Raw genomic sequence first — 13,013 nt, forward strand, 5'->3', positions numbered from 1 at the left:
CCCCAATGACATCACTGTGACTTAAGTTCCCTCCAAGTTTGGGGCGTGTTTGTCTGTGTGTGTGTGTGTGTGTGTGTGTGTGTGTGTGTGTGTGTGTGTGTGTGTGTGTGTGTGTGTGTGTGTGTGTGTGTGTGTGTGTGTGTGTGTGTGTGTGTGTGTGTGTGTGTGTGTGAATAAGGGAGGTAGTAAGACGCAACCAGAAAGTGAATGACAGTTAAATCTAAACAGTATGCTGAGCTCATGCTAACAAATGAAATGTCGAGGTCAATAATGTTGACGAGAGGCCTCCAAAAATCCACGTTACGTTCCAGGGGCTGTAGGACTTGAGTTGAGATGAGAGCTTGCAAAGCCTCGCCCCACCGAAGCCTACCCTTCCCTTGTCTCCTCTCCTGCATCTCAACTGAATTGAAAATATAGGATAGTTGAAAGCAAAGTGGCGGGTGCCTACCAGGTATTTGCCTTAACCAGTCCAGTTGATTCACACCAGTGCTGGTGAGGGAAAGGAAACAGAGAATGCAGAGTCGAGGGGTTGAAGCACATTTACACTACAGAGATGCACCCTTAGACGCTTAACTGACCTGCCATTTCAGAACCATTCGTGTGTCCCTGGCGTAAAACATCTAGCTTCTTTGCACCCCTCACAAAACACTATCACTACACCTCCACTACACCTCCACTACACCTACCCACTGATAATTGAATTGACATTACAATGACATTAGTTTTGAAGCCATGACTGTTGTTCAGACATGTAGAGGCCCTTCCTTTTTCACAGCAATTTTGAGACATTTACATCACAACTGCAGCTTGACAGCCATCAGTCGTAACCCTACTAAAGGATGTGCGACCTGCAGAATGTTGTGAGGTCATTTTTCCTCTGTCTACCTAGGACGAGTGGATGAATTAAACTATGAATTAAATTATTTTTTTCATCTCCTTGTTGCTAAACAGTGGGTGTTTCATGCATGAACCTCGTGAGATCACATTTATGTTTTTGTTTTTAAAATAAAACAAGCAACACAAGGGCATTTCTTGTGCTGCGAGGACCAGCTGTGCAGACAAGGGCGGCCATTACTGGCCTTTGACACGGCTTGGCTAGACAGTATGAAATAGTGGACAGGCAATAAAAAATTGTGAATAAGAAGCCAGTACATTTCTGTGAAACTCAAGGAGGGGATAGACAAGCAGTAAACACATTCCCAAATACCCCCACAAATAGTCTATGAAAGGTTATGGAAACCCTGTGGGGTTAACAATTAAAAAACACTGCTTGTCAGCAGACCTGGGTTCAAATAGTATATTAAATCATTTTAAATACTTTGCTGTGCTTAATTGAGTTAGCCTGGCGCAATGGGGCCAATAGAATTGTCATCATCAAAATGGCAAACTTTTCTCCTCTGGCATTCTAGGCAGGCTGAAGCAAACGCTGAAAGTATTTGGAAAATTCAAATACTATTTTGACCCTGGTCTGCTTGGTAACAACTGGACTGAGATGTGTTTTGATCCAGGACACTGTCTCTGCCGTTTATGAATGATACAGCCTCTGGGTTCAGCCACTGACGCTTGTAAAATCCACAGCAATGGTTACAATAAAGGGCCTTGGCACTCTCATTGTTTTTAGGGGCAAGTACAACACAGACAAAAATACATTGTGTTCACTGACATCTCCAGGGTATCTTTTACACTGTTGCGTAATGATTAATTGGTAAATTGCAAAGTGCGTCCTCTGGGTCTGGTTTTACGGATGGCTACGAGGTGAAGACAGGCTTCAAAGGTCTTGGGTTGGATTCTAATGAGGCCCCTATTCTCCTTGTTCTCATTTTTCACCAGGAACAAACCATACACAGTTCCCTTACACAAACAGAGCTGGAACATCTAGTGTCAGCCAGAGGCTAACTGTAGCTAGCTACATAGCTAACTGATTATCTGCTCGCAAATTTTTTTAGGTCTGTAAATAAAGCACGGGAAAAGGTTTTGATATAACTCAAGCCCTGGCCTCAGTTGAGTCTGGGTGTGTTGGCATTGTAGCTTCTCCATGGGGGAAACACAGAGCCAACACTTCTCTCAGCTCTCCAAACGGAGGGAGACTGCCATGACTCACGGTAACAGCATGTTTCAGGAGAACAACCACTCCATTTTCGGATACAAAGGGTATATATCGATATCCCACATCTCCCTCCCTTTAGATACTGGAGAACTTCCGCTGTAAAGTTGCTGCACACTAGCGTTCCAACAAATGGAAATGGATAGGGACACTTAACATTCAATATTTACTTTTGAATTGAGACCACAGCCACGGCACGGACACCTCACAAGCATACAGTACATGACAGCTTCAGTTTCAAAGCTGTTACCACAGACATGCAACACCATCCCATTCAGCCCAAGGATGAATGTAAACTGGACCTCTAATGGACGGGAGACACACTGGATCAGGTCAGGTCAGGGTCAGGCTGTGCCGAGACGTGAGGTGTTTTCTATAGCTCCCCAAGAAAGCTCCACTATTCAAATAAGCTTTCCATTTAGAATGCATGGCCAATACATTGCTTGGATGCTAGTGTGGATATTGGAGCATAACCATGCTGTGTTAGCAGTGGTAATAACTTGTGCTAACCTCTTGTTCTGTCAGTGTCAGGCCCGTCCATGGTGAAGGTGCGTGTGCAGCACCCCCCAGAGGCCAGTGTGAAGATACACCAGGTGCTGAAGGTGGGATATGGCGGCGGACCGACAGTCAGGGAGCACTCTGAGGTGGTCACCTGGTCCGCGGGGCTGTCCGGGGCCAGGACCAACATCCAGCCGGGGGAGAGGGCTGAGGCCCCGCCGCCACGGATCCAGGCCCAAACCCTCCGAGGAGACTCCACCTACACGGAGGCCTCCGGGTTCAAGTACTGCTTTAGGGAGGTCCGCAACGGTCAGGTGAGACACCGCAGATTCATTAGTTCCTCTTTAGGTTTCGTTAAGTGCATCCAAAGTGCTCAGCACTCATAGAAATGACTGCTGTCGCTCCCCGTGCCTGTAGGAAGTGCGTGTACTTGTAATATACATTTTTGTTTCTGTAAGTTGCCAGCAAAAGACATCCCTTTCTAGGTCATTTTTGTGTTTGTGAGTGGTTCTATCATGTAAAGATCATCTCATTTCATACTGTTATGCAATGGTGTTTTAAATAATAAACTTGAAGTGAAGTGCACGTCCTTCTCCTCTCCCCCTTAGTGCAGCTCACCCCTCCCAGGCCTCAGGAGCCAGGACACCTGCTGTCGAGGGATCGGACTGGCCTGGGGTATCAACGAGTGTGTCCTCTGTCCCAGCAACACAGGTACACACCCTCTCACTCTCGTCAAATTCAAAAGCTTTATTGTACATTTTCAGGGTAGAAAATCTCATTTGTATTCGGCTTCCACGGCTAACAACAGACATAACTTCACACACAAAATACAGCAGAAGATGTAATAGTGTAATAAGTGATAATAGTGTCTTCCCCTTAACCATGAATGGGGCCTCCTGGACAAGAGAAGGTTGAAGGCCCCTGTTTAAGGGCCTAGAAACAGGTGGAGAGGTTGCTTGTGATTAGTAATCCCAGGTGGAACAATCAGTAACGGCTGCTTTGTACTCATGCCATGGCTTACCTGCTTCTCCTTGTTAATCTCAACCTCTCTATCTGTACTTTGCCTCATGTTTTAGGAGAGACAGTGGTTGTTAAACAGTGAAACCAGATGGCCCTGTTCTGTGAAATTAAATAAGAGGAATAAGAGGAATGTAATATCACATTATCAACTGTTACGATACATATACAGTTTTGGCATGTTTTACTTGAGACCTGACTAACCTGATTGGAATGTTCTTTTGGACTTTGCCATATTTGTTCACAAGTTGGCTTTGCCTTCTTGCCTTCTTGCCTTCTTGCCTCCCAGACCGTATCAACATCATTCAAAAGCTAATGTTACTACGACAACTTTCATCACCTTTGTTAAACAAGAATACACTGTTACAGCAGTCTAAAAATACAAAATGTACTGCAGGAAAATATGTCATTTTAGATCTGTTATGTTTATGCATATTGATGTAGGGACAGGTCTAATCTTGTATTATACCAATCCTATTGGCAATAGACATATTATGTAATTAATATTCAGGCAGCCAATGGAACAAATAAAACCTGATTTTGCCTTCCCTGTGGTGTTGGTGACACAGGAAACATGAAATCCCATGAAAACAAAGCACAACAAAGACCTTTCGTCATGGTGAAAAATCAGGAAGTTGTGCTGGTTTCACACTTTTTGAACTTAATTTTATGATAAACCTTTAATTATTAATAATAACGTTTATTTAGTTTTACAAGTTTATGTATTTCACAAAAATAGAAGATAGACAAAAACAATAAAAGCCTTGTCCAAAACTCCCCTGGATGGGGAGCGCAGCTTTCTCCTCTTTCCCATTTCCTTTGATCAATATCCTTTGGATCTTTACCCTTCAACCTCCAGTTATAATGGGGTCACTTCACAACCTCCCACTTGTCTTCCAAGCCTGTAAAAGGTCTCTAAAAAGTTCTCAAAAAAGAGCTTTGATGTACAAAGGGTTGGTGAGAGAGACTGTGACTGTTAGGGGCAGGGACCGTTAGGGGCAGGGACCGTTAGGGGCAGGGACTGTTAGGGGCAGGCCCAGATCAACGCACAGGCTTTTGGGGCTGAAGCCCAGGGGTCTGGGAGAACATTTATAAAAAATAAATCTTGAAACGTTGAAAGAACATTGTGGTTCCAGCTAAGCACTAACACACCTGATCTATGTAATGAACTTATTATGTCGCTCTTCAATAAGGACCTTCATTAATAATGTCAGGAGTGCTAGTACTGGCCTGGGAGCCTGGGACAAATAAATCCATACTGTACACCCCCTTCCTCCAGAAATTAAGTCTGAGGCATATATATGCTCTGTGTCCATGGCTGTAATTGGGCCACACAAAATGGAAGAGTTAGATGAGGTTAGATGAGAGAATGTTTTCCACCCTGGACTATAGTGATAGCTTTACAATGTGCTGAATTTCATGTTGTGTGGTCAGCATACACAATCCACAAAATCAATACACTATCATACAACTATACAATGGAAATATGGGAAAAGTAGACACATCAGTGCTGGTTGTACAATTGTAGCTATTGTGATCATTAGGGGTCACATGTCGTGGAGGTTGTTCGGTGACCACGCTCACATGATGGGTACATGAGGCCTGAAGACCTGCGCATAGGCTTTAGCTTTGTGGGTTTTGCATCTGTCTTCCACCTGAGAGACCCGAGTTCAAACCTTGGTCCATCACAACAGTACATCTGAACCTGTGAACAACCTTTTCAGGGAATGGTAATGGGAGCTGTCCTTCCGGATTTGAGAGGATCAACGGCTCTCAGTGTGTTGGTGAGTTCCATCTGTCCCTCGGTACAGCATCTTCTCAGTCTATAGATGACCATGTTTATGTACTTTTATTTGCCACCTACCACCTCCTCATCATAAACTTTATTTTATTTTCATATTATGTTTGCTTACGTGCAATATCATTTGCAGCTGGTGAAGATGAAAAAATGCAATGACCTGTAAATTTCATAACATTAAATAATGTAATCACCTATCCAACATTGTTCAATAGAAAGAGGTTCTCCTGTGTTACAGCGGGAAGAGCTTTTTTTCATTCTTGCATCTTCACGAAACGATTCAACATAGTCACTCCAATGGATCAGGTGCTGACAGGAAAATGATACAAAGCATGTTTGCAAAAAAGCCCATTTCAATGACCAAGTCTCGACAGTGACTTGAGGATGCATTCGCTCCTATTACCTAACAGATGCAGCCGTTGGCCAGATGGTTGTATTACTTGACTGGAAAACAATTTTATCATGAAGAGCTCGGGGTCAAACAGTATGAGAAGTAATGACAACAACAGGCCCAGTTGCATCATTCATTCTCCCTAATTCCCCAAGAATTACATCTTGAGTTGTAAGTCTCTATGATGGATGCGCTTTTGATAAGCACTGACGTGTTTTTATTAATGTTTGTTCATTGGGAGAGTCCGTTTTCACTTCTATAAGGCGATGCCAGAATGTTTTGAGCAGTGTTTCCAGACTGGTGGATACATGTAGTGTTTTGTTTTTTGTCTAGTGAGGTGCAGCAAATTGGGTTTTAATGCTGAAGCCTTTTTTTATGATATTCTTTTATTTTATTTTATTTTTTTGTTCACAATATTTTTCCATAAAACTCAAACATTTAGTGAAACCCCTGTAAGTATTTGTGTAGAATCGACAAATGTTCCTGTTTCTTAACTGTATATACTGTACACCGTATGTATTAGTTTCACATAAAGTAACACTCAGCACAAACCTGTGCCATTTCTAAACCATGCTTTTAGGTAGATTGAATCTCCTCTGTGGTCAGAGCTGAGTGTAAGTACAGTCGACTGAATCACAATCGTGTCACATTTAGTCACACTTGCCTCACCATGATCGATTCAAGTCTCATCATCAAGGAAATTCCCCCCCAGTCCTCAAACTCCCCAAATCTACAGGAAGACGGTCTGTGTTTCCTGCGGATCCATCCTGTGAATGAGGGTTAGATACAGTACAGTATGTAGGGATTTTACCCTGGTCTTTCCCCTTCTTGTGTAGATGTTAATGAGTGTTTGCAGCCTGGCTTCTGTGAGAACGGTAACTGTGTCAACACTCGGGGGAGCTACAGTTGTGTCTGCAGGCAAGGCTATATACTGGACGCCTCTCACGGGATCTGTATCTGTAAGTACAGTTAGGGTGCTCTCTCGCTCAGAGAGGACTGGAATGCACTCGCCCGGGGGTCTGGAATGAGAAGGAATAACGCAAGGCTGAGGTGCTATGGACCTGAGTAGTACTCAATACAATACAGTACCAAAAAACACATAACATCAGCACATAAATGTGCACTACATGTAAACGGAAAAAAGAGAGCCGCACACTCTTGCTCTGATGCTAATTATTTATTTTTCCAATGTTATGGCAGAAAGCTTCCCTCTTCAAGGTTTCGGTCAATCAATGCCATTTGGTCACAAGCAGGTGCAATCAGTTATTTCAAGACATAGCCTGTCATTTTAAAATCATCAATACAAAAATACAACAGTTTCATCAATACAAAAATAAACTCTCAATATGAAGAAGACGTTACATGATCATCACAATAATATTCTATAGATAATGCATATAACACTCCAATTTAACCCGTTTATTTTACATTTTTAGCACTTTGATTTGAAGCAGTTTATTTGAATTTGCTAAAAAAAGATTAAGTGTTGTATATATTATCTATAGAATATTCTTGTAATGATCATGTCTTTTTCATATCTCGAGTTTATTTTTTTATTGACGATTGAGAAATTAGATAAAAATTTGATAAAAATGTCTTTAAATAACTGAGAGCCATCAGTGATCATTGATTGCACCTGCGTGTAGCCAAATATTTGAAATGTGACTGAACCTCAGTGAAATCCTGAAGAGGGAAGCTTGCTGCCGAAACATTGGTTAAATAAATAATTAGCATCGGTGCAAGAGTGTGTGGCTCTCCTTCTTTGTTTTCAGTTTCAGCCAGGCTGCACCACACCAAACTAGGGTGTGAGCTTTATTTAATTTAAATTTGTTTATGTTTACCACACATATGCAACATACACTTAGTGCATGCATTCATGCTTCCTATTTCAACATTCGCAGACTAGATTTTGTGATTTAGTGGTATGAGTTAAGTTGGTAAATGAATGATTAAATGTAATTTAGTAGAGTACATACTACATCTAGCATTGCTCAAGCATACACACTAAGTCTTCACTTGAATACCCTATTATGATTACACCAAATCCATCACAGTTGGATAATCATGATAGATCCACAGACACCTGTAAAACCTTAGTGCTTCAGAGGTTCTGTTACACTCTCAGCCTGCTTATTCTAGCCAGCATTTACGATGATGGGACTGCGCTTCTGAAATGCTGGTTGGCCTGTGACTCCTCCTCTGTGTGTTGCCTGTAGACCTGAAAGCAGTTTGCATCCGCTTCTCTTGGGTTGGGGGGGTCTCTCCTCTCTCTCTCTCTCTCTCTCTGTTCAGACCCTTGGCTCAGAGGGTCTCCCCTGTTCTTGGCTCTACTGTACTGTAACTCTCGCTGGATGTTGGAAGCTGTCTGCCTGTCTGTCTGTTTTGTGCAACGTTGAGTCCAAGCGGTCATCATGAAATCATGTGTTGCTGAAAGGTTCCTGGGAATGCTCTCAGCTTTTTTTTGTTTCTTTCTTTCTTTTCTTGCTCGCTGAGTGAAGAGTTGAACAACAGTGATCCAATTTTGTTGTTATTTAGTTTTTTTCTTATGTAAGATACTTATGAAGTTCATTTTTAAAGTAGTGAATGTTTCTGTTTAAGCAACACAGTACTGTTTGTAATATGAAGTTGCCAGAACACATTTTTTATTTAATGAAGTGTCTGTCTGGCTAGTTCGCTATTTGTTTAGGCTGGTAAGTTCACTGGTAAGTGAAAACATCTTGACTATTATTTTGAGAGGGGTCTTGACAAGGATGTCCTCATATTATTCAAGGGTCGGCATGTTGTGGGCCTGCATGCTGGGGTTTGGGTCGTCTCTGCTGGAGGCCTTTGATGACACGAGAATCAAGCTGTATCTCAAAGGCTATTGTTACAGTATCCCCCCCGCCTCCTTCCAATACTATCAAGTTGGTATGTTCTCACCCCTACATGTTCCTCCCCTTCCTCCTCCAGCCCAGAAGGTGATCTCAGAGGACAAGGGCCAGTGCTATCGCATCCTGAACTCTGGCTTGGGCCCGAGCTCCTGCTCCATGCCCATCCTCAGGAACATCACCAAGCAGATCTGCTGCTGCAGCCGTGTAGGCAAGGCCTGGGGCAAGAATTGCGAGAGGTGCCCCTACTTTGGATCAGGTGAGCGTCCCAGGCCCACTGCTTGTGTCCCAATGATAATGGAAATGGAATGTAAGTACCCTCCCCAAAGGTACAGCTGGTGTCCAGTGTTGACCTCGTCCATTGTTACTGAAAGTGTATGGAAGGATACAATTCTACAGTTTAGTCTGTTCACGTAACCCCACTTTGTCTATTGATTACTACTTATGACATGCTTTACAGTCATGAAGCACACTTGACCTTTTCGTCTCCTTCCTCATTGCTCCTCCTCACAGTGGGTTTCAAGGAGATCTGTCCCGCGGGGCCAGGCTATCACTACTCTGCCTCCGCCATCAACTTCAACCAGAGGGTTGCGGAGCAACATGGCACTGGTGGCCCCCCTGTCATATCCCAGAGTGGTGGTGCTGCCACCCCACAACAACCAGCCAGCGCTGCTGCATCGCAGACCAGGACCCGGCTGCCAGCTAGTGCTGGGGCTCACCAGCAACCAGCTAGTTCTGGGGCTCTCACCCCTCAAACCAGACCCCAGCAACCAGCTAGTTCTGGGGCTCTCACACCTCCAACCAGACCCCAGCAACCAGCTAGTTCTGGGGCTCTCACACCTCCAACCAGACCCCAGCAACCAGCTAGTTCTGGGATTCTCACACCCCAAACCAGACCCCAGCAACCAGCTAGTTCTGGGGCTCTCACCCCTCAAACCAGACCCCAACCACCAGCTGGTGCTGGCTCTCTGCACCCTCAAATCAGACCGGCTAGTTCTGGTTCCTTCACCATCCAAAGCAGGCCTCAGCAACCATCAATCAGCGGTGCTTTGCCTCACCAGTCAAGACCACAACAGCCATCCAGCTCAGGCCTTCTCACACCCCAAACCAGGCCACAACACCCCATGACCTCCCGACCCCAGCAGCCAGCTAGCGGAGGTTCTCTCTCTACACAGAGCAGACTGAATCTCCAAGCCAGCTCTGCTACAGCTCGGCCCAGCCGGGTGATCACGCGTGAGTAGACGGGATCACATGGTGACACCTGAACCAATACAGGATCGTTTCTCACAGCAATGTCAAATATGGAGACTCAGTAGGCCTGGGCACAGTACAGTATGTGATATTATGCTCCTGCTTTTTGTCAGCATTGAACTTTTGGTTCGGTGTTTTGGTTTATTAGGTGTTTATATCAGAATTTAAATTGTAATTATTGAACCTTTAATTATAGAGGTTAGTCTCATTGAGATAAAAATCTCTTACCTTTTGTTACAACCGTTTTGCAAGTTGCCTCATCTTGAGAACAGAACCCCTAATTCATCTACACATTTTAAGAAAATGTACTGTCCTGTTTTGATATCTCAGCTGGCCCACACACCCAAACCAACCGACAACCAGTTGACAGGCAGCCGGTATCTCCAGTAAGACCAGTGTATCCCCTCCCATCACCCGTCACGACCCGCCCACCCATACCCAGACCAGGTACACCACAATCCTTTTAATCATCTTTCATTTAGTTCAAATACCACATCCATTGATTACAGGATCTACAGTACAACCTCAGTTGAAAGAATCAATTATAGGTAAGACTCATGATGATATGATGTATGTAACCAGCTTCAGTTGGATATGAAATAGAACTGCTCTAAAACTTATGACTGCAGAAAAACACAATCCTAAAGCTGAATAACCATTTACCTTGATTTTGGTCAATTTTGGTGATATGACATACTCCTAGTTGTACAGTCAATAAGCATCACCCAGAGTTTTGAGATTACATACAGCCTATGAATATTCAACATGCACTATCTATTTCTATGACTGTTTAGAACAATAAGATAATAAGATACAAAATCAGTTATCTGAAATATGAAAAATGTACTTTATATATGTACTGTATATATACAGGTTATTCATTGATCGGGTTCTGTCTAGCTAGCAGCATTCACTGCCAACTAGATGTCGTTCCCGGTTAACATTCGTAACCCCTTTCTTCCACACCTGACTCAGAAAAAGAAGCACACAGTCTTTTTGTGAAGTGAAAATAGCTTTATGTCCATTGTTCTCCCAGTGTCAGTTCTGCCCTCATTTTTTGTGACAGGACTTTAAAGCAACAGTTCACAGTTCAAATAGGAGCAGGATAATGAGAGCTTTAGATTAATGGGGTAAATGTTCTGGTGATGGTGATTTTTACTGAGTTTTGATCTACCTTCAAAGACATCAGATGGTTTTCTGGCTCGGGCCCCTTTCTGGCACCTTTGCAGTACTCAGTAGACCCTGACACACAAGCATACCTCAACTTCAAAACCCCAAGGCTTTGACATTGTTAAATTCTAACCTTTGGAATACAAAGAACACTCTCACATTTTCACACACACACACACACACACACACACACACACACACACACACACACACACACACACACACACACCCTATGGCCCAAGATATAAGCAACCCTGATGCTCTAAGCAGCATTCAGATGGGTACAATGCCTTGTTTGTGCTGGGAAAAGCTGGCCAAATAAGAGCCAACTACTCACCACCGGCCAGTCTGTGGGTTTATCACATGTTGGCTGGTTTGAGGTTTTAAGGTGGGGCAGCCAAGGAGCTGCCAACTTCATCCACCTCGAGGAATGCCAGGTTTATACTGTAACCTGGTGGAATTTAACACTTTAGGCCCACAGCCTCGGAACTGTCCAATAACACATTCTCTCCTTCAAATCCTCCTAATAAGTCCCTGAGAAATATGTGAGCTGGAATGAGAGGGATGAAATGCTATGGCCTCATTTCATTCGATGTCCAAAGTAAATATGAGTGGAGGCAGCCAGATGAGATAAGATCCCTCTTGAGACTGTGGTTTCCCACTCGCAGTCCCTGGACCTTTGATATGACGGAGATAAGCTAACGACTGAGATCACTCACTATACTGTATCTACATACTGTCATAAACAAGCTAAATATGGTCTTGTTTGTGTGTGTGTGTGTGTGTGTGTGTGTGTGTGTGTGTGTGTGTGTGTGTGTGTGTGTGTGTGTGTGTGTGTGTGTGTGTGTGTGTGTGTGTGTGTGTGCGTGCGTGCGTGCGTGCGTGCGTGCGTGCGTGCGTGCGTGCGTGCGTGTGTATTTGGGTTCCTAGTGCGGGGTGTGTGTGAGACTAGACCTCAGCTGTGTGGACAAGGTCGCTGTGTGGACCAGGCTGGAGGGAAACACACCTGTGTCTGTAATGAGGGGTACCAACTTAACACTCTGCAGACCTCTTGTCAAGGTGAGAGTTTTCACTGCTGCACTGAAGCTACAGTAACACTTTCTATTTTCCCCATTTCATACACACTGTAATGACTTTCTGAAGTGCTCCTGATGTTCCTGGGTTTTTTGTAAGGTTTGAGGTGTTGTGTTTTGTATGTGCCACTGTGAAACCACATTGTGTGGACAATAATGTCCTATTCTATTCTATTCCCATAGCCACCCAAATAGCTCCAATCTAAAGGTATCCACAAATAGATAACATGTGATAGTAATTACAGATGAGTCAGTTGAAGGCTGATTTCGCTGCCCAAAGCGTTCACACACACACACACACACACACACACACACACACACACACACACACACACACACACACACAAACACACACACACTCTCAAGCCTTCAGTTCCTTGCTAGCTGATTAGAACCTGTGTGGATTTGGGTAGACATCATACGTACTGAACAGGCTCTTGTGATAATCCCCTGGGCACTGCTCATGCTGACCTCATTAACCTCATCCCCCCCCTCTCTTTCATCCTCGTTTTTCATCCCCCTGTCATGCCAGATGTAGACGAGTGCAGGAAGTCCACCCCCCCCTGTGGCAGTGGGCGCTGCCAGAACACGGAGGGGGGCTACAGGTGCACCTGCCCCGCCGGATATCAGCCGGGACCCCGGGGCACCAGCTGTACAGGTACCACCCCGTAACAACCGTCCCTAGGGGGAGTTAGACCCCCCCCCGCCCCCACCCTCCCACACACACACACAGGCCACAACAGCTGTGGACTAACTGCAGGTTAATGCACGGAGCAACACTCTTGGGATGGAGACACTGGCTTACTATGCCTGCCATTTCTTTTCGTCAATGTAGAGATCAAAG

The 13,013-nt window shown here is 44.2% G+C and overlaps 1 protein-coding gene across 1 annotated transcript in view; it reads left to right on the forward strand.

Annotated features, from left to right (window-relative positions):
- The window catches only part of ltbp4 (latent transforming growth factor beta binding protein 4), a gene marked incomplete at its 5' end in the record, with an annotated part of 60,492 nt that overhangs the window by 30,361 nt on the left and 17,118 nt on the right, over nt 1-13,013 (forward strand). The window contains 9 exons of the mRNA XM_083665702.1: nt 2,630-2,916; nt 3,211-3,313; nt 5,344-5,403; nt 6,645-6,767; nt 8,758-8,934; nt 9,189-9,908; nt 10,257-10,373; nt 12,027-12,155; nt 12,702-12,827. Coding sequence (XP_083521828.1) covers nt 2,630-2,916; nt 3,211-3,313; nt 5,344-5,403; nt 6,645-6,767; nt 8,758-8,934; nt 9,189-9,908; nt 10,257-10,373; nt 12,027-12,155; nt 12,702-12,827 — 1,842 coding nt within the window. The remainder of the gene's footprint in view (nt 1-2,629; nt 2,917-3,210; nt 3,314-5,343; nt 5,404-6,644; nt 6,768-8,757; nt 8,935-9,188; nt 9,909-10,256; nt 10,374-12,026; nt 12,156-12,701; nt 12,828-13,013) is intronic.

This window comes from Argentina silus (assembly GCF_951799395.1).
Source record: "Argentina silus genome assembly, chromosome: 3".
NCBI classification, from domain to species: Eukaryota; Metazoa; Chordata; class Actinopteri; order Argentiniformes; family Argentinidae; genus Argentina; species Argentina silus.